The 22,049-nt window shown below is 37.7% G+C and overlaps 1 protein-coding gene across 3 annotated transcripts in view; it reads right to left on the bottom strand.

Annotated features, from left to right (window-relative positions):
• Positions 1-22,049, bottom strand: part of TRPM3 (transient receptor potential cation channel subfamily M member 3) — a 385,746-nt gene that overhangs the window by 75,694 nt on the left and 288,003 nt on the right. For all 3 annotated transcript variants that reach the window (XM_036402688.2, XM_036402689.2, XM_036402690.2), the window contains exon 8: positions 12,648-12,771. In XM_036402688.2, the coding sequence (XP_036258581.1) occupies positions 12,648-12,771 (124 nt within the window). The remainder of the gene's footprint in view (positions 1-12,647; positions 12,772-22,049) is intronic.

Raw genomic sequence — 22,049 nt, 5'->3', positions numbered from 1 at the left:
CACTCTGGCTGGAGCCTGGGCTGAAAAGCAGAACACAGCAGAAAATCTGAGAACATATCAACCACTTTACACTATAGATATCTGCAGACACAGGGCTGTTTGAGCTATCCATCCACAGCAGCTGGCTGGGTGGCCTCCACCCCTCCTTCAGCATAGATGCCTCTCACTGTTATTGCTTGACACTGAGAGATTTTTTACCTGGTGCCAGATATTGATGGGTTGATAAAAGACATTTTTCTGCAAGCATGGAAGGTTTAAAATACTTGTAGCAACCTTTAATTTCTGTAGTCAGAGGCAAGAGGAAATGCAGACACGTCCTAAAGTACTTATGCAGAATTTGCATTTAGAAATGTCCAATATCTTTAGGTCCAAAAAAACCTATTGCTGGAGACCTCTTGTTCTGGTGTTTTCTTTCCCCTGAGTTAACAGGTAACGATTTTAGGTTTCCAATGTGGTCAACTCCAAGAGTCATTAATGCATGTCACAACCTGCCAATGCAACTTACAAGTACATTGGTGGGTGAATCTCTGCAGAGAACTGATAAGGAACACACGGGGGACATTGGCTGGACCCTGTTAAAATAGGATACAGATGCTTCTGCACTACAAAACATGCTGTGCTAAAGGAAAATATCTCAGTCAGTAAGCTCTATTCCCAGCTACCTCTTTCTTGATGAGTGTCTTCCACCTTGGTAGATGCCAAAAAACCAGAAAATTAAAGCCTTAGAAAGGCATTTAATAGCTCATTGCTAAGAAAAAGAAAAGCCTTTGTTCTTTCAGAGAAGAGACAGTGCCTAAGAGCACCTACCTACTGCAGACCCTTTAAGCCTGTTGAGTTTTACCCTCTGCACAACTTTAGAAGAAAAAAATACAGAAGGAAGAACAACCTAGGAAGGTGTGCATATGGAATCCAGGACATTTCACTACAAAGTAATAAATCCCAAGGAACCTGTATTTAAAAGTAATATATGCTAAGGACTTGCTCACGTACCAAAAGGAAATCAGTGGGTAAGAGTTGTAGATTTAGTCAAACTACCACTAGACATTCTTCTGTATTGCTGTGAAAAAGGGAAGATTAGTCTAAAAAGAAATTTTGTTTGTGCTGCTCTGTTTCATATTGTATCTATGAAAACATTTCCTATTTTTCATAGGAACATAATGAAAGAGAGTGTTAGAGAGTAGAACTACCAATTACTCTACCCTGCTGTTTCCATTTACCATTTACTCTACCCCTCCATACCCCACTATTTCTTTTGAGCCAAAAACCAATTTACATCCAAAGAAGAAAAGAAACCCTAAAATCAAGTCCTCTTTTTTTCCCATAGGGATTTGGGTCCAGATTATTACCTCTGTGTAGCTGGTATTTTCAATTGTTGGTGTTAAACTCAATTATTTTAAAATAACTTTTTTTTTCTGCTCCTCTGCCACCCCATCGGGTAATTTGGGGATGGTCTTTTTCCTATTTCCTCCTTTCTTTCTGCAGTGTTCAAACTATTTATAGGCTTGAAACAGCCTTTTCAGGTAATTTTCTGAGTCATCTCAGTGAGCAACTGTGATTTCAACAGAAAACATTTTTTAGAAAAAGTATTTTTCTTTTTTTCTTTGCAAATACAGCAGAAGCCGGGGTTACCATTCCTTACAAAAACAAAATTTTATTGCACTGCACTGAAGAGATAGATCTTCAGTGATTTGCCTGAAAACAGGCAAATGAATCATCAGTAGAGGTTTCCCAAAAAGCTGCAAAGCAGTTGATAGGCAACTGGATTCTTGCTAAATGTCTTGAATTCTTTTGATGTGCCCATAGTGGTCTCCTTGCAAAATACAGTAGCAGATACATTCAAAGCTGGGGCAGCTGGACTCCATCCAGGTGGAGGTGCTTGGAACCTGACAGTCAACCTTTTGCTAAAACAAACTACTTCCCATTTCCCTCCACAAAACCTTCCTGAGTAAAAAATGCAAAAGATTTGCCCTTAAAAGAAGGAAGAGACACATGCTCCCCTGTCACCCCCCCCCCCCCCCCCCCCCCAAGTCTCGCCCCACAAATCAACAGACCACAAAACAACAAACCACAAACAAGCAAACAAACCCAGCAATAAAAAGCTGGGAAGGTTCTACCTCATTGCAGATTTTACTGAAGTATCTTAATGTGAACAGGATTAACTTACAGAAAAATAAACTAACTGCATCCTCATTCTGCCTAGGAAAATGTGGCAGGAAATCACTGAGCTAAAACTGAGCCTTTGCAAGCAGGATTACAGCACACTGTGATAGTTGCCAGCAATAATTACAGTCCAGCAGGGCAGAAACCTAATTTTCAGGCAGGGCAGGTAGAAAGCAAGTAAAAACCAAGAAGATGGAGTCAAGAAGAGCAGGTGGATAGAAAGCAAGGTGGGAGGAGACTGGAGAGGTGCTGGGCGGAAGTAGAAGGAAAGTATTATCTGACCTTGGACTCTACCAAAAGCACTTATTTTAAAACTGCTTTGCTCTGTTTATAATCTGTTCCATCCTTGTTTGACAGATTACGTTTTCTTTCCTTTTCTTTTCTTTTACATAGTTTCTGGCTCAGCAGGGTCAGTTTAGTCTTATGTGTTTCATTCATTCTTTTATTTTTTCTGTCTTCATGCTGATATTGCATTGAGCTCCTAAAGGCAAAGTCAGGTAATGGCATTTTACTTGAGAGCAGCAAATATCAAACAGACTTTCCAGACTGTGTCTGGAAAACCAGCATCCAGATTAGCAAGTAGTAAAACACAAATTTTGTTTTGCTTTAAAGAATGCCATCATTTTTAAGCCATCATAACTGTGTCACAGCTTGCCATATTCAGGTGGATATATAAATGATTAACTTTCATCAATATGAGGTGCTATGCATTGGACAGTATCTACAAGTCTGTACTGCACATGGGCAAAGTTGATTTTATCCCTAGAATGAGAAGCAAGAGCAACAGACAATAATCATCAACTGTAAATTTCCCGGGCCATAGGATGGTAACGAATCTAAAAACTGTTCTGGAATAGTCTAAAGCAGTGTCTGGTAAAAGGAATGACAGATCATAAATATTTTTTCAAAGTACCAGCATATTCAGTTCCTCTTTTCATGCCTTTACTAGCCAAAAAATAAGTCTTTCCCTCCTAACACAGAAATTTTTCCCCCTAGGATTTATTCTGAAAATTCCACAGAAATGGAAGAGCTTATTCTGTTTGAGGTAATTGTAAGGTGCCAGGATTAAATTGGAATAGCTATGTGGCACAAGTCTGCACTTGTATTTATTCTGTAACATGTGAAAATTAATTTTTTTACAGTATGGTAAACCTTGACCACTTCAGAGTATGGAGAGCTGAAATATGGTCAGATTTTTAGCATGTATTTGTTTGGAGAGGGAAACTGATGTGCACAATTGTACAGAAAGATGTTTTACCCTGTGTCATGAAAGAGACAAGAGATGAAGGAAAAAAATATTTTTTAAACCTTAAATTCACTGTACGCACTGACTAGACAATGGATAGCTGAAGATGAAGGAAAAAAATCAGGATAGGAGTGAAGAGAGCAAAGAAAGCATCAAGTGTGCTCGCTTTAACAACTTAGCACTCTAAGAATGCTGCAAATTATTCATGCTTTTAGAGATGCAATTTTTTTCCCATCATCATTTCATTATGACATCAGGAGAAACTATATGGTGATTTAAAATACATTTGAAGTGATCTTTTTTAGTTACCGCCAAAAGATCTTTTAGTGTCTTTAAATTTCACTGAAATATAAATTTCAGTAAATTAAATTTCACTCTGAAATATAAATATCACCTCTGACATATAAACTTTTTTTTATGCACCTCAGTTATATAAGTAAGAATAAAAACTCTCCCTTTTCTAAAAATAACACAGATGCAATTGTGAGTGCAACCTGAAAGTCTTCTCTTTTAGAATACAGTTTGGTTTGGCTAAACAGGCAATTGCTTCCAGAGTACATGTTGACATTCATAATTTAGCTAGGCCAGGCCTACTTAAATATTTCAGCAGAAAATTACCCTGAAAATAAAAATGAGAGTTTGATAAAACAAAACATGAAAGGAGGTCAGTTATGCAAATTGTCAAAATGGTAAGATGGGAAAGCATTTCCCTTTTTCTTGGAAGGAATAATACTTTTTAACACAGGGGAAAAACTGTTTGAAGAGGAGGCATAACAAAGATCAAAGTGAGCAGGTGAGTCAGTGGGTCATACTGCAGAAGAAGAGGGATGGCCAAGTAAGAGAAAATTAAAGAACAGAAAGATTAGAGGGAATTGTGTTTAGGGAAAGCATAACTTTAGTAGTTTGTTATTTTGAGGAATATGAAAGAGAATTCCAAATGAGGAAATATGAGGGGAGAAGTTTGAATGTTCATTGAAAAATTTCAAATATTTTTACCTCTCCTTCATTGTGCAAGCACTGCAACAGTTCATGTTTTAATTTGATTTTTCATAGACTCAATGTCTAGTAAAAAGCAGGGAACAAGCAAAACAATCAGTGCTTATAAGAAAGACAGCAATTCTGCAATTGAGCCATCAGTTGATGTAAGTTACTGTAAATGTTTGGCTTTCCCTGTACCTGGTACCTTTCCTTCCAGACTGGGCAGCTGAGACAGCCTTAATGACTGAGAGAACAGGTTATGTAAATCTCACAGCTCTGTCCCATTAAAAAAAGAAAAAAAGATGCACGCATACTGTTTAAGTCTTATAGTACTATCAAGATTTTGGAATAGAATATGCATATTTTCCAGTGGAATAAATGACCAAAAATGTTTTGGTAGTAAACCTGTTTCTTTTCTTGTACACAACAGGTTTCACACTGGTACATTAGGACATTTAGCTGCCTGAATTAGCAGTCCCTGTGGTTAAAGTTGTAGATTGATGAGTAAATATAAATTGTAGATCACAAAGCGTGTAAGCAGACTGATACATGCCAGACACTGTCCTATAGAACTCTGGGCTGTGCACATCACAGACTGTGAACTTAAGCAGAGATGTGATTTCATGTAGACTTAGCAGGAACTTGTTAAGATCATCCAAAAGAGACTAATTGTTTTAACTGCTGAGATAGACATCTTCATTCACACATTCATATAATCCAAGGTCTGCCATTACCCAGTTTCAGACCAGAAATGTGTAAGTGTAATGTAGCTCACTTCCTGGAGCTCTTCTACTATAGAGAGAGTTCTTGGAGGTATTGGCAAGGCACTAACATAATAGATATTCTTCTGAAACATTAAAGTCACAAGTTATGGAGAAAGTTCATCACTGAGATGGATATTCTGTTACTCTAAGAAAACAAGAATTCAGTTTGGATATTCCCATTGATGTATATCCTGAAAAATTGTGTAATGCAAGTCATGGCCATAAAAATATTGCCTGCGAGTCTTACATGCACTTATATGTCTTCTGAACTGAAAATGCTGACCTTAGAAGGAAGTTTTGTGAGTTGATAGGGTGGTAACAATATTGATGCTGGGGACTGTCGCTCCATGTTAAACTTCAATTTCTACTTTTCCTTTGCAACAGTTTTCAAACAGTCTGATGAGACACGGATGCCCAGACCGCTTTGCTATGGATGATGCAGACATATGGCTATTCTGTATTGAGGGTGACAGTGTCATGACAACACACAGAGACCAAGCAACAAAAATAGCCACAAGCCATTAGTTTCTTAGCTGGTTTGCTGGTGAGACTAAATAGGCAACACCTGGAAAAGGCAGTTTACATAGTGTGAGATATTCCTGTAGGACAGTAAATTTGCAGTTCCTGCTTTATCTGCATCTCATACAGTGAGCTCCTCATCTCTGGCTGAGATATTATAGCACTAATGAATGAGTTTCTGTGCCCCATGTGAAGCCACAGAAAGGATAATTTTATTTTCTAAGAAAGATAAAAGAAATTATGATTTCCCTGACACAACAGATCCTGGCAGAAATAAAGGTTTCTGAACGTTATCATGGAATACATAAACTGCATGGAACCCTTTCAATTCCCTGATTGCAAAAACTGGTTTATATTATCTAACATGGAATTTTGCTGTGCCACCAAGTACTGCTTTGCCTTCAATTTCCCTATCCAGAAAATTTACAGAGCTGTATAACAATTCAGTGTGTATTTCCCAGTATCCCTGTTAATAGTGTAAATGGGGTCATGGATATTTTCAGAAGCTTACATTTTTAGAGGGAAAAGAAACATTCTAAATTTTATTTCTGTAGCTGCAATTTTAACCACAAAATATGTAGGAATACAGGAAGTAAAGAGATTGGTAGTAAGTTTCTTTAGTATCTATCAGATGACTTCACTGTATACACCAAATAAAACAGAAAATGTTTGCTTACTGAATATAAGCCACAAAAGGAATACTGGTCTTTGCAGATATGTTCCAGATGTGAGGATGGCGCAGCAGAAGTTTAGGATGGACCCAATAAATTGTACACTTCTGCTTCTGTGGCAGGTCTGACATTTTTGTAGTTTCTATTAGCAGATGCCCTGCCTCATCTGACAGTAGCTGGGAAGCAGATGGTATGATCAAACGCTTTTCCAGGGTTCAGTGTAGTACAACAGCTGCCTTTGGTGTTTTTTGTTGTTTGGTTTTTTTTTTTTTTTTTGTGTTTTTTTTTGGTGTTTTTTTTTTTTCCTTTTAAATATAGCTCTTTTTCTTGTGAAAGTTGTTCTCTGAATTACTGAAATGAAAAAAAAACCCTACTCCTAGCATTAAAATTTTGCTCTCTGTGGAGTCAATGACTGGCTTCAGCTAACTTCATCTGGCTTTTTGGCAGCTGAAAGCAAAAAATATGGTCTGGGTTTTTTACCAAAAAAGAAGTCAGGTGGGGTTTGCAGAATTAAAAACCACTACTCATTATCTTAACACTTACAGAGGTAGAACCTAAGTACTAGATTAATCCTATTGATTTGTATGGGCTGGATAGGGAGGTTTAACCTTCTCCAGAATTACTAGAGTGTCACAGTCATTCCTGAAATGGATTGGCACATCAGTTTGGACACAGAGGACAAACTGCATTCCACTTTATGCTGTAAATCTCACAGAGTGTTTCCATGGGAGAAATGAAAGCATTTTTAGCAACCAGCAGGCCAGCAGTTACATGATGCTTTCCTGCTCCAAATGCCTGTTGCCAAATGATATGCTGTTCACGGCAGCTATGCTGCAAGAGCTACAGTTGACTTTTACTGTTTGAGAAGACACCAAACCCTCTTCAGGTTTTTCTCTAAGAGAAAAGAATGACACCAGTAATAAAAAAAAAAAAAATAGCTGAAATGATTTTATTTTTTCTGAAGAAAAATTTCTTGAAAAAAACAGACCTAAATGAACTTCTAACCTTTGGGAAGGGCCAAAGAAACCAAGTGACAATATGCCAGTAAATTCTTAAAAGTCCATCTCATTTAGCTAATATTTAATTCAGACCAAAGTGTATGCTAATAAACAGTTGCAGCCAGCATTTAATTAGCATGTGAATTCGCTGAGCTTGCACATCTCACTGAAAAGCACAACGCTTTTAGCAGCTAGTATATGATCAAGTCAAACTCTTCCCTGTATAAACTCTTCCAGAAACACGGACAGGTTTGCTACAGTAGCCTTTTCAGTCATGCAGATCTGAAGCCATCAAGGATCAGTAAAGCCTTATTGGTAGTCCATACAGAAAAGAAACTGCTAAATCACTGTGAGATGCTGGAATGTTGATGACTCAAACAACCATTTGCAAAAGCTGAGGATGCTTTGCTGCTGATGCTCCAAGTAACTGCAAAGGGGGTGCACACCCATCTCTGGACACTACAGCTGTGTGGTGAACAAGCTAAGGGAAGAGGCTGAAAGGAGGCAAATCCTTTGAGGTGGGATAGCGCTTTTTATCATGCCAATGTCCTTACACAGGTGGCTCAGCTTCCCATGTAGCCTGAAGGTACTCATCCTTTCTGATAATTGACTCAACTACACTGAATTAAGAGGCAGCTGTAATGTTGTTGTGTCCCATGATCCACAGTATTACATTATCTGTGTAAAACTCCCTACTCCAGCAGAGGAGTAGGGCATTCCCACTGAGCCTGAGTGTAGTATCAACCCACTGGACTTTGTGCTGCATGGGCTTCCCCCAGCCCCAGTGGATCAAGACTGCCAACATCACTTCAACCAACAGATACAGAAATTGCAACAATCAGATCTCATCTTTGGACCCACAGGCGGTGAGTATACACCTTTCTAATCTTATCTTATCTTCTCTTTTTCTTTCTTTTCCTTTGTACATTTTCTTAAGTGTTAATTTTTATGCTTTTATACTGTTGAATTTCTAACCAAAACTGCTACATTTTAAAATTAGCCAAGTATCTTATTCTACCTCAAAAGTTCTAGAGTTTGCAAGTAAAAGTTTGATATTGAACTTCCCAAGAATTTTTTTTCCCCATGCACTGCTCAGAGTAAATCAAACAACTTTTTTCAAGTGGACCAGGACATAACAACGACTCAACAGCTCCCCAGTACTTTGTGTAAGTTATTAAGAAGAGTCAAAGCCCTACAAAAGTGTGGCAATATTGGCATTTGAATACTGGCCATGCAAGGCAGCTTTCTCATGCGCTGTGTACTTTGGGAAAATGGGGATCCACCTCTGTTTGACATAAAAGCACAATAAATAGCAAGCACCTTCATGATGCAGGTAGTCTTGATCTCAGCGCAATGTGCTCAGTTACTGTAGCATAAGACCTCCTCTGTTTCAATCTGACAGCAACAGAATTGCAAGTTGCAGATTAAGTCATCTTGAACTACCTACTGCCATACCCATCAACAGCACAAAGCTGAAGTGAGGTTTGCACTGTCCCAGAGCAGCCATCATGATTGCCACAGCAACCATACACTGTGGTACAGGAACAACAGGGAACACTAGAGGCAAGAGGAAAATATCTATTACTTGCTGCTGTGAGCTAGAAATGGGATTTTTTTCTTTTAGTGGGAAATTAATCAAATTGTATCTCTTGCCTCTTGGTGGAAATGCGTTCCATGAATGAATGCATGCACACAAACCTATGCCCACCGACCACACTCTCCTTATTCTGCAATTCCTTCTTGTAATGCAGTAGCAGGCAATGATGCTATCAGTTTGCTTAATGTAGTCATTGAAACGTCAACTATTCAAGGAAACAAATTAAGTGGAAAATGGCCATGGTAGTAATAAGAAAACAAATTTAACCAGCAGGTGGCACATTACTGCTGGAGTTAATGTGCCATTTTTTATTATTAAGGTGTTTAGATTGGACCTATCTTAATTCACAACAATTTCCATTTTCTATTAAATGAATAAAAGATTAGGTGTATTTACTCTCAAAGCACTATTTTGGAATAATTAGTCTTATGACAAACATCTCTCACTGCCACAGGTCTGGTTGTTTTCAAGGACACAGACCTTTCTGGCTTGACAAAGTGGCCTTTCCCAGTGGCTGCCCAATGAAGCTCCACAGACAGACCCATGCAGGTCGCTGGAAAATTGACTTTGAGAAATTCACATAATGATTTGTGAAAAAAGCACTCCAGCAACATGCCAGTCCTAGCTGCAAAATGAAGTGCTCCCAAAAGAGTAGAGCAGCCTGTATTTGCCAGAAAACTCAGACACCAGATTTACTATCTTTAAGGGAAAATACTAATTTTTTTTTTATTGAGACAGAAGTAAATACTCCTTTGAAAGCTGAAAACAGACTTCTGAGCTATTACCCAACACAATGTGTTTTTCAGGGATGGCTTGAAGTGAAGTCTCCTAACCTGCTTTCTGACTACTTAGCTTTGGTGACCCCTCATGCTCTTATTTTAGGATAAAATAGGTCTTGGCAGAATCTTTTTAAAAGAATTACATGTAAATATGACAGTAGAGAATCTCCATAAATAAGCTATAAAATAGTATCCTACCCTTGTAATCTACAGCTATATGTACACAGACATGGGTAGTCTACTTCATTTTAAATAGATTTTTGTACCTTAGCCCACATTAAGCACCTTGGTCCAAATCCATTTCTGTGATGCTTGTAATGTCAACTCAGATAAGTACGTAATTTCATAAAAATTATTCATTGAATTGAGAAGTTAAAATTGTTCTATCTTGCAAATCTAACACACCTAGATCACTCCCCTTCTAGGGCCTCAATTTATCATGCATCGTGTGTACTTCAGCTTTAATTCAACAAAAAATTTAAACTTAGTCAAGTAAATGGAACATACACTTATTATAATTATAATTATAAATAATAATAATAATAATAATAATAATAATAATAATAATAATAATAATAATAATAATAATGCTTTCTGGGTGTACAATTCAGAGATCATTATTTAAGAATGAGATCCAATATGTCAGAGCTTGAAAAATCTCATGATCTGAGAAAAGAGGTAATTTTTGCTATGATTATGTTTTTTCCCTGGCTACAACACTTGCATCAGATTTATGTAACTGATGCCAGACTTTTCACACATTTTAAGCAGGTAGAGAAGGAACAATTATTTCCAAGAAAGCTTTTTGTTCCTTGCATTTGTTACTTGCATTTTATGTTCGTTTTTTTCATCTGTGATTCATCTGTATTGATGTACTTCACGAGCATCTTCCTGGCTGCACCCTGTTTACACTCAATTATTTAGTGGCACACAGAAATAGGACAAGCCTCTCCTGCACTATCTACTTTGTTCTCTATCAATCCAGCAGCTACAGAATCAGATAGGCAGGCACACTGACCACTAACATAGAGAAAATAGCTAGATCAATCTATCTGCTGCTGAGCTCTCTGAGACAATATGTTGTATCTTCCTTCTATTTTTTGAGGAGTTGATCAGACTAATGAACGTCAGCTCATCAAGCAGTGTTTTTCCTTAAGGCAACAACCAAATCAGAGGGTCAAGCTTGAGGAAGGACAAAAGCTGGGACAGATGTGGCAATGTGAAGCATCTAGCTTTGCAGGAACAAAGGACATCTTTGAAGTCACCACTCACCCCTGGAAGTAGTTCACAACCCCAAGGTCATCCATTTCCTCTGGTTAAGCTGCCTTCAGCACCATGAGCACCACCTTTCTTTTACACACATACAGGAGGCTGTGAGTCTTACAGGACACCACTAGCCTAGCAACCACACCTGAGACATAAAATCTTCCTAGCATACCGATGTTAGAATTACCTGAGTACAACTTAGGTACTAGACAGAAACAACTGTTCTACTGTATTATATTTACAGATAGTTAGGCTAGTGTTACAAATTCAAGTTCAGAATACTTAATTTTGGGCACACCATCTCCTGACTAATAGCTCTTCACAAGATTAGTAGGTGGAGAATGTCAGTGTTGCATATACAGATGTTGCATGACAGAATGTCAGTGAGAATCCAGATTTTGCATATCTGCAAAAAAACCTGTAACAAATGCACAGCCTTGCTTGGACTAAAAATCTTAATGTGAGTACTGTGAACAGAAGTCTTCAGTTATTTTTCAGTAGCAGGGTTTGTTCAAAGCTTGACAACCTTTTCTGGACTTAGATGTCTGGAGTAATCAAGAATTGCATTTTTCTAGTCTAGATAATTCAACATCTGCTCTGCTTTCTATCTGTTATTCCACTTTTGTTCCTGCCTTTGTATTCATCTCTCCCTTCCTCCCTCTCTTCCTCATTCTTTTATTTTATCTTCTATCTATAGGTATGCTTTTTATGTCTATATGTAGAACAGTGGTTTACAAGTAGGTGCTATTTTTACTAAAATTATATATTATTATTGCTACTATTGCTGCTACTACTACTACTACTACTACTACTACTACTACTACTACTACTATTGTTACTACTACTACTGAAATGGCCACAAAATAATTAATGCTGTTGCCCTAAAAAAAAATCACTCTTTCTGATCAGTGGATCAGAAATGTTACAGAAAATTCACTTTACAGCATTATCATCAACCTGGAGTTCCCAGAAGCTGTGATGTGAACCAATCCCAAACCTTAGAAGACAGATTAAGTTATAAAATTTAAGCATGTCTGTCCAGTCAGTTTGTAACAGATGAAATCTCCAGTCAGTTTGTGACAGATAAAAATTTGAATCGCAAATTTTTTCAATGTGCTTTTTCTTCAAAAATATTTCTGAAAAAGCAGCCCTGTTGATCTCCAAGAAACTGTTGAAAGATCTTGTACTCTTCAAGAGAATACAAGGATGTGTTCAAGGGTAGCCTTGCTACTGCAGTACATGAACCTCAGAGAAAAGCTGCTTTCCTTTCAAGTCATGTATCTCCACAGTAAGGTAAGAGCCCTCCTGATACCTCTGCAACTCTACAGCGTCTTTAAAATACAATCCCAGGGACAGATGCATAATTATGCCTTTTCTGCTTTCTGTAGTCACATGAAGTAGAACTGTAGTCATGATGTGCCTGAGGATGACTGAAAAATAGTAATATCCATATCCTACTAGCTACATTCTATGTTGTCAGATGAAACATAGAGGAATTTACAAAAGGGAACAGATCTGTTGCATTAGTCACTTTAAATGCAAAAATATTGAGTAAACAAAAGTCAGCATGATATCACTTTAGAGTCTGGAAAACAGAGATCAGATTTATGATACCTTCCAACAGGCACATAAAAGACTTGATCAAAACAATGCATTGAACTCAACATACCAGCTCCTTCTTCTTCATGCACTCCATGAGGATAATGAAGAGGTGCTGTGCCTGGGTTCGGGTGTATGTGAAAGTCTTCTGGATGGTAACTAGCAACTGGTCCCTCAAAGACTCGTTGATCAGTCTGAAATTTAAAAAGAAAAGATTAAGTAAAAAAACAGTCATGAGTGAACACTATAACTTCATTTCAACTGTTTTCAGGGACAAAGGTCAAACAAATAAGAGTCAACAGATCACTGGAGGTTGTTTTGGGCAGATTTCAAGATCAGGAATTGCTGAAACCATAAGAGATAAATTGGAAAACACTGTTCTAAGAGAAAATGTTGATTGTGCTGAGGTCCCTCATCTACAAAGTTTTCATACCAGTTCCCACATATTGCATGACAGAAGGTCATTCAAACTATCATCTCAGTGGGATTTCCTAACAAAAACAAGAACCACACTGACAGTCTGAATTTGAGGGAGACCAACACTTTTAAGTGAACTGAAGACTCCCTTCCATCAGTGAATTAGAAAAATTCAACTTGTAATTAATTTTATGAAACTGGAAACATTTTTGTTGTCAGTGGTTTTGATTTTAGTTTGAACGTCAACTCACTCACTACTGATGCTACACAAGACCTCATAAGCAAAAAACCAAATTTCTCTGTTTCTCACTCCACTCAAATAAAACCTTTTGTTTGGCCATGTTGATCTTTCTGAAGCTCAAGAGAACCCATTTTATATTCCTCCTCAATGCTAAGGCCAGTGCTTGCAAAAAGTGGCCTAACAGTAGAAATAAATAGTAATAGTATATGAAATATAAGTACTGCCTTCCTCTTCATTAAAAAAAGCCTATTTCTCAGGAGTTTTCTAGGTGAAACATTTCAGTTCTCAGTGTCAAAATTACAAAATAGTGGGATTTAATTTAGAACATATATCCTTTGATACTTCTATACTACAGCAGTTTTCTCACTTAAAAATGATATCTCAGTGTTTTAAATTAGCTATATTGAAATATTTTATGGGATAAGTCATCCAGTGGAGTGAAAATCAGAGAATCTTCATGTCTCATACTTTAAGCCAGAAGATAAAAACATATTTAGTCCTGCAGCAACTGCAGAGAAATATCAGGTAGCTAAAAGCCATTGTTAGCTTAGGGCAGCTGCTTTGGGAGAACAATGACCAAATTCTTCATTTTGCATACTGTTGGCTAATGGTGCCTGTACTACTGCAGTGAAGAGGCACAAATGAGACTGCAGGATATTCATTACACCACTGATTTTCAAATCTGATTTCATTATCTTATATTAGTCTTTATACCTGCAGCAGACATGTTGTTAGAAAAGACAACAAATGGGAATTGGAAAGAAGTGCATGGAAGTATACAGAAGATCTGATATATGAAATGCATATGTTCTCTAACACATTAATTTGATTTTGGCAGTAAATATTCCTGTTGAATTGAACTTTGGCTTCAAAAAGAAGGCTGGAAGGCATATGTCAGTGTGTTTGGATTAAAATGAGTTTACATGGGATTTTAGACCATGATGTGTGGACAGATCACTGTTCTTTCCATGCCTGGCTTCTTCTGTTGTCTTCTACTTTATCACAGACTCCCTCTGAGAAGTAAGTCTTCCTCTGCACTTCCTGTTTTCATCCGGGAGCAGTCTGGCCCCTGGATGTCCTATTTCCTGGGATGCTGGAGAGGTAGCACCCCTGCATCTACTGCTCATGCATTAGGCAGCATGTAAGCACACTCCTTCCCTGGAGCACGACCTGCCTCCCTCACAAAAAGGCCACACGTGATGAGTTACAACTTCCAGCCCTCTTGGTGGACAGCACTGGAGGTGGCAGCAGAGGATTTGCTGTGAGGGAATTATAAGAGAGATAACCTGACCTCCTGTACAGGAGCAAGGATGTTGCAAGCACATGGGGACATGAAACATGATGTCAAAAATACAAGAAGAAATGTAGGACTCTGTGCTAAAGAGAATCAGCTTGGAAAGACTGATACCCGGACAAGCACTAATATACTTTGAGTTGCAGGCTAGTAGGTCATAAATGATATAAATATATATATATAAATTTTGATTTTAGGCTCTTGAAAAGAAGGTGTTGGAAATTTGCTTTAATCAAATTTAAACAAAATGGTGCTATCACTGTATTTATAAGTAGACCAGAACTATACAATTTTCCACCCTTCAAATGAAGAAAGAAAAAAGACATTATTCACAATGAACAAGTTTCCTAAAAACATCACCTGGAGAACCGAAAGAGTTATTTATATTTTCATATAAATAATTGATTTCCTTGGAAACGACATATGAAAGTAAAATGTAGGAAAGAGCAGGAAAATTATATGAAAAAATACACGGACTTGGAAGAATCTCAAATTAAAAATTTCAGAAAACATTTCCAAAGTTTCTGGAATGTAAACCATCCCACTTTCTTATAATAATCTAGTTTTCCTTAAAAAATGTGTAGAATCCAAATCTGAAATTTCATTTCAGAAATTGTCTCTCTTTCAGGCCAACTCACACAGAAAGCAAAAGAAAGTTGCATTGAGTGAAAGCAGAATTGTGTCCTCAGCAACCATCACTTTTCTTTCTTGAATTAAAGCTCTCAGAAACTCTATAATAGCATCAGTTTAAGCAGCATGAAAAGCAAACTTCATGTGGAAGATGCAGCATTTTAAAAACCCAAAAAATCAATACGTGTTTCCTTAACTACAGGGTAAAACATCTGTTGAAGTACTGCTGCTAAGAAACTTCCTGTAGTCATAATTTGATTTATGCAGTTTTCTACCCTCACTAAATGTTTTTCTTTAACATCTTCTTGGTCTGCAAATCTACATCAAGTCTATTCAATGTCTTTTTGAGGTCAAAAACTTGAAGTGATTATAATCAGAAACATAAACAAAACAGCAATCTTTCCAGGAAAGTAATCATAGCTTTGTTTGCACTGAAATCAGTTATATCAAGAATGTATCACTTTTATTCCTTGGGAGTCTATAAATGTTAGAAGGTATCAAATTATGTTAGAAGAAATCAAAGTTCCCAATTGTGTAGTCCAGCCAGGACAAACACAAATTGTTCCATGCTATTAAAGACTAAATCTATGAGGCAGACACGAAATCCAATTTGTGTTGAACAAGCAATTTCACAGAGTACTGTGAGCAAAACTACTGTGACTTGCAGGTGGGGGGATGACTTATCTCCTTTGCAAACACCACTCCATTTCTTACACACACACCTTGAATCCATGCTTTTTAAAAGCAAGGAATCCTAGTTTTAGATTCAGAAAAAGAGATAGGCCCACTTTACCAGACTGAAACACTACACTTATGACTTCCATCAAAGTCAGCAGAGACTGAATAGTGTCAGTTTTTATCAACTTTCTAGTAGGCTTCAGTTCTAAAAATATTTTGCAACATGCCAGTAAAATCCTCTCTGGGGAATTTTGATGGCACGATTCTCTGAATTCCACTTACTTGACATGGAAAGAGTCCTGCTCCTGCCTAAACAAAATGTACTACAAAAAAAATGTATAACCTGTTCTTTTTCTTCCTCATGTAATTTGAAACTATTCTTTCATTCCATAAATGTATAAGACACGCCCATTATCCTACCAGTCCAGATCTATTCAGTTTTTTCTTCTTTCCCAGAGATTCTAGGTTGCTGATGGAATTTAGGTAGCTAATGTCAAAAATCTGTCATCTAAAGTAAAGCGATATACATTTACATTTATTTTCAGAACCAAAATTTACTCATAATTCTCATCTAAGAGTGTGTGGGTATGTTTTATTTGCTTGTTTGTTTGTTTTCAGAAGATGCCAACCATAGTTTTGACACATCAGATTATCAGAACTGAACTGTATGGCTTTCCAGAAAAGTCAGGATCTTGAATTTTAAGAAAAAACTCTTGAATGGGTTCAAGGAGTTAGTCAATAGGACCTGCTGGGAAGTGGCTCTCTGGGCAGCAGAGCTGCCCTGGGAAATTGCCCTCAAGGACCAGAACAGAGCTGGCATATTTCTAAGGACACTTTCTATACAGCACAAGAATGAACCATCCCCACGTGAAAGAAGTAGGGCAAGGAAGGCAAGAGATCACCACAGAGGAGTGGAGATCTGCTGGTTAAACTAAAAAGAAAACCAGTAAATGCACCATCAGTGAAAAAGGTACAGGTAACCTGGGCAGAGTTTAGGGACACAGGCCAATTATGCAGGATGGGGTGAGGAAAGCCAAGACAAAGAGGAAGCTGAACTTGGCAAGGAATAAGAATAACAGGATGGGTTTCTACAAGTATGTCAGTGAGAAAAGGAAGGCTGAAGAAAGCATTTACCCCATCTGGTAAGCAAGGCTTACAAACTGACAGTGATGTACAAAGAAAAGGCTGAGGTATCTGACAACTCCCCAAGGCCAAGTGCAAAGGCCTGCACCTGTGTTGGGGCAGCACCCAAGAGCAGCACAGGCTGAGGGATGAACAGATCACAAACAGCCCTCTGGAGAAGGACTTGGGGCCCTGCTGTGGGAAGGGCTGGACAAGAGCCCACAGTGTGCACTCACAGCCCAGTAAAACAATAATGTCCTGAGCTGCATCCAAAGCCCTGTGGGGAAGCAGGGCAAGGAAGAGGATTCTGTCCCCCTGCTCTGCTCTGATGAGAATCCAGTGCAGTGCTGCATCCAGCTCTGGGATCCCCAGCACAGGAAGGACATGGACCTGCTTGAGCAGGTCCAGAGGAGGCTTTGCTGTTGATCAAATGACTGGAGCACCTCTCCTGAAAGGAAAGGCTGAAAGAGTTGAGGAAGTTCAGCCTGGAGAAATGAAGGCTCTGAGGAAACATTATTAAAGCCTTTGAGCACTTGTAGGGTGCCTGTAAGGAAGATGGGGACAGACATAGGAGCAGAGCCTGTTGTAATAGAACAAGAACAATGTTTTTAAAACTAAAAGAGTGTTGATTTAGATTAGGTATAAATAAAAAGACGCTTACACCAAGATTGTTCACAACAATGATAGAACAGTGAAAGAGGTGTCCCAGAGAGCTGGTAGGTGCCCCATCCCTGTCAATGTTCGGGGTCAGGTCAGAGAGGACTCTGTACAACCTGATCTACTTGAAAATGAGCTTGCCCAGGGCAGGGGAGTCAGATTTGATGACCTCTAAAGAAGCCTTCCAATCGAAAATTTTCTATCTTACTATGATTTATTGTTTAGGATCAATCAGGAGAGGCCACTTCAAAAACCTGAACTGACAAAGTAAAAAAGGCTATACTCTGTTTCTGTCCAAGACATACTGGATGATTAAACAGTAAAGCAAAACCTTCTTCATTGCTTTGGTTGATGCAGAAGACTGATGAGGAGATAAGAGACATTTCACTTAATCTTTCAAACTCCTGGCATATGATTTTTTAGTGATCATTGGAGAAAGATCTGGCATGTAGCCCACCAACTAACTTGTTTAACTTTCTTTTTCCTCAAAGATTTTTAGTACTGGAATTGTGCAATGTACTAGAGAGTTAAAAAGATTATGCACTAGCCCACTTTCAAAATGCAACTCCATCATAGATTTTTAAAAATGTATTGTTCTCAAAATGCTTTGAAATGTCTTTAAATAATGCACTTCACTTAATGAATTGCGCATAATTGGTTTCTTACTCTTCATTTTTGAAGTATTTTTTTCCCAAGATAAGGTAAATATATCCATAAAATATCAGTGGGATATGAAAAGTATTCCCTGCCCTTCCTTTTAGGAACCTTAGGGGATTTAATGTTTTAATTATAATTTGCACTCTAGACAATCACACCTTACGTAAGAAGGGTGCTCTACTCATATTTTTTTCCACTGGATTACAAATAAGTGTGCAGCTTTGCGGGGCTGGCTTACACATTTTCAAATTCACACATTTTGCATATCATTGTTTGTGAAAAGACAGAAAATAAATTATTTGTAAGAAATAAATTATTATTATATTATTATTTGTAATAAAATAAATTTTATGTAATTATTCCTTCACTGTATTCAAACATGGATGATTTCTGTGTGCTTTTACGAGGAATCAGCTTTTCACTGCAGACCTTCACTGGTAGTTGTTCTACATCATTTTTCCCTGACCACAGTTTATTGAATGGCTGTTTCTTCACCAAAAGAGAGATGAATATATTGACCCTCCCAAGGTCAACAAATTGACTTTCTTGTGTCCCAGTTTTGATTTGCAAAGTACTTTTTTACAAGAGAAAAGTCATGTTATAAAAATATGCAATGTGAAAATAATTTTACAAATTAATTCAGATACAATTTGGGTCAATGATTCCCGGTGATGTGGTACAGACCATGGGGGATACTGAAGAACCATATCATACATTATGATCCCTTTTGCTCAAAGAGAAAAATTCCTGTATTTTGCCTATAAGCAAAAAGGGATTTAAATAATCTTCTTCAGGTTTGAACCCTAAAACTATGCCACCGTGGATCCAGAGGAAGATCAGTCCAAAGGCAAACTTTAATGGTTCTCATATGAGGATGCTCATTTTAAGCACAGAGAATGTTTGATATTTCCTTGCAAACATTAGGCAAGAAGTAAATTTTTATGGCATTAAATTGAACTCTTGCTTGCAGGAGTAGAACTGATAGAGTAGTTAATGAGCTATAATTTCAACTTGGAGACTGCATTCCAATACTGCAAGTAATTTCTCATTCAGTAAGGAAATATTTTTCTAAGAAGTGACATAAATTCTAACCTAGTGTTTCATTTCTCTGATTTTAAATTCAGTATTTAATAAAGAAAAAAAATCTCTGAGATTTAGAAGCTTCAAAACATTCCTATAAAGTTGCAATTTGCATTTGTTTTACTTTCAGCTTCTGCTTTTATGCAGGTAAATGAAATGAAAAGGCATGCATCCTTGATTATACAATCTAAAATACTCCAGCTGTACGTGAAGGAGATTTACTACCAATGAAGATATTCACTTAGGGCTTAGTAGAGACTAAATTTACAATTTTATGATTGATCTTATGTTCTCACCCCTCAATGCTGTTCATCATATTTTCAAGTAAAAGAAAAAATAAGTGCTTCAGGGCCTGAAAATCCTGACCTTTAAATCAAGGCCAATAGTGAAAAGCGGCCAAATAATTCTACCAATTTACCACATGGGGAATGTTGCATTTAAGATGCCTTCTTATTTAAGATATACTGTGGACATAGCTTGTTTGTCATTAAAATGTAAAAGGTACCAGGAATTTACTCAACTTTACTAAATTACTTCTGAGTATTTTATTTACTTGTACTGAAATATAGCCACCTATTGAATTTTTAAAACTCTGTTACAGACTTTTCCAGACCAAGGAACCAAAATTTAGTTTCTGATAATAAAGTCCCAATAAACTTAAACCCTCCCCCTGTGTTAGCTCTGTGCATCTGACACTTGTAATACTAAAAATTCAGCTGCACATGTGGACAACTGCATATGTGCCTTACCTTCTCCTGAAACTTCAATGAGAGAGATGAGACAATGAGACCCCCAAACTGATTTTGTCCCAAAGAAGTCTTTCGTTCCGAGTGTGCTTCACCCACTTGTGGTGCCTCGCAGAGCGGCAAGCAGCTCCTCCCGCCAGGCAGCACGGGCACAGCTCTGGGCCCTGCTGGCAGCCTCCTCCACTGAGGCTGCTCTCACAGTGAAAACTCCTACCCAAGGACTGTCCTATGAGAGTGAAATGTCTGCCTTGTCATGAGAAAAGCCTACAATTAGGCCTTAAAAAGACAGATTGAAGCTTGTCTCCTGTCCTTTCAAAGATGCACAGGCATTGGCATTGTACCACATCTCCATTAATATAAGAAATCGTTAATTTTTCTGCTATGTGGAATGTTCTAGGAAGAATAATTAACAAGGAGGAAGGGCTGGCACAACACCATTCTTTGAAACCCAATACAAAAGGACCTGTTGGGCAGATAGGCAACCGCTCAATGCACTAAAGGATTTCTTTAAATGGATGGATTGGCACTGATCAAAACTCAAGGAGAGAGATGTATTTTTTCTCTGTTATTTCCAGACATAGTTATTTTCCCCATGGAAACAAGCTTTCAAATTAACTTAAAAGCTCACAGAACTCACAGCAGTGCTTAGTAGACACACACACACATTTTTATGTGTAGAAAATTAATCTTTGTTGGGCTGCTGTGAGTCAGAATTTAAGATTGTGCAAAATAAGCATAATAATATAAACACGCAAGTGAGTTTGTTTCTGCCATTACTGATCTAAGTTTTGAATTATTTAAATTAGATACCCAGTCCATAGCAGCTGGAAGATATGCTGTGTCTCAGAGAACACCTTGCTTCTGACAGGTGGCCAGAATTAAAATAGGCTTTTGATTTAATAGTCTGATTACACAGTGACTGCAGAATTAAATTTTGCATGCAACTTAGATGTACTACCTTGATTTAGAGTTTAATAAACACAGTTTTGTATAAACTACTTAGATTATATCCAAAAGAAAAAGTTGTTAGCTGAATTCAGTTAACATGGCAATTTTTTGGTATTCTCCTCATAGTGCTAAGCACAACTCAAACATAGGCTAGAGATGGGGAAAATGGATCCAATTTAGAGCTGAAGTCTAATGCATTTGGATAAAATATTTTAATGAATATAATAGTATTGGTGTTTTACTTCTTGTATTATTAAAAATATCACTGCATGCCAGACTGATGTTTTCTGAACCAGGATGAACACACAGAAATTTCCACTAGCTAGTCTGGCAAATTTCATAGTTTGTGCATTCTATTTAGTGCAAAGTGAGCAGAAAAAAATGAGTAATTTTGTTGGTCGATAATGTTGCAGGAAACAATCCGGAATGGGACCCCCACATCGCCCACATTACAAGACCCATAGTAAGATAGAATAATACCTTTCACAAAGCCAGATACGAGATTTTCAGGTAAGAAATTGCATGTTCTGCCTCTATTGATACTATAACTTGCCTTTTCCACAGGCAGGAGTTTGTGATGATGAAATAGAACCACAGCATCATAAATTCACGGAATCATAGAATGGTCTGGGTTGGAGGGGATCTTTAAGGATCATCCAATTTCAATGTCCCTGCCATGGGCAGGGGCACATTTCACTGAACCAAGTTCCTCAGACCTCCATCCAACATGGCCAGGAACAATTCCAGGGATGGAATTCTCTCGGCAGTCCATGCCATTCCCTCAACACACTCACAGTGAAGAATATCTTACTTATATCCAGTCTAAAGCTACCCTCTTTCAGTTTAAAATCATTGCCCCTTGTCCTGTCACTACAGGTCCTTGTAAAAGGCCTTTCATACAAGCCACATTTATATATTCAAATACATTAACTAAGTCTCCTCCTGTATTTTTTTATGGTGACATCAGAACACAGACAAGGTAGATGTACATAACAAATACAA

This window comes from Molothrus ater, chromosome Z (genome assembly GCF_012460135.2).
Source record: "Molothrus ater isolate BHLD 08-10-18 breed brown headed cowbird chromosome Z, BPBGC_Mater_1.1, whole genome shotgun sequence".
Taxonomy (NCBI): Eukaryota; Metazoa; Chordata; class Aves; order Passeriformes; family Icteridae; genus Molothrus; species Molothrus ater.
The sequence above is the reverse complement of the archived record's forward strand: the minus strand, read 5'-3'. Positions and strand labels throughout refer to the sequence as shown.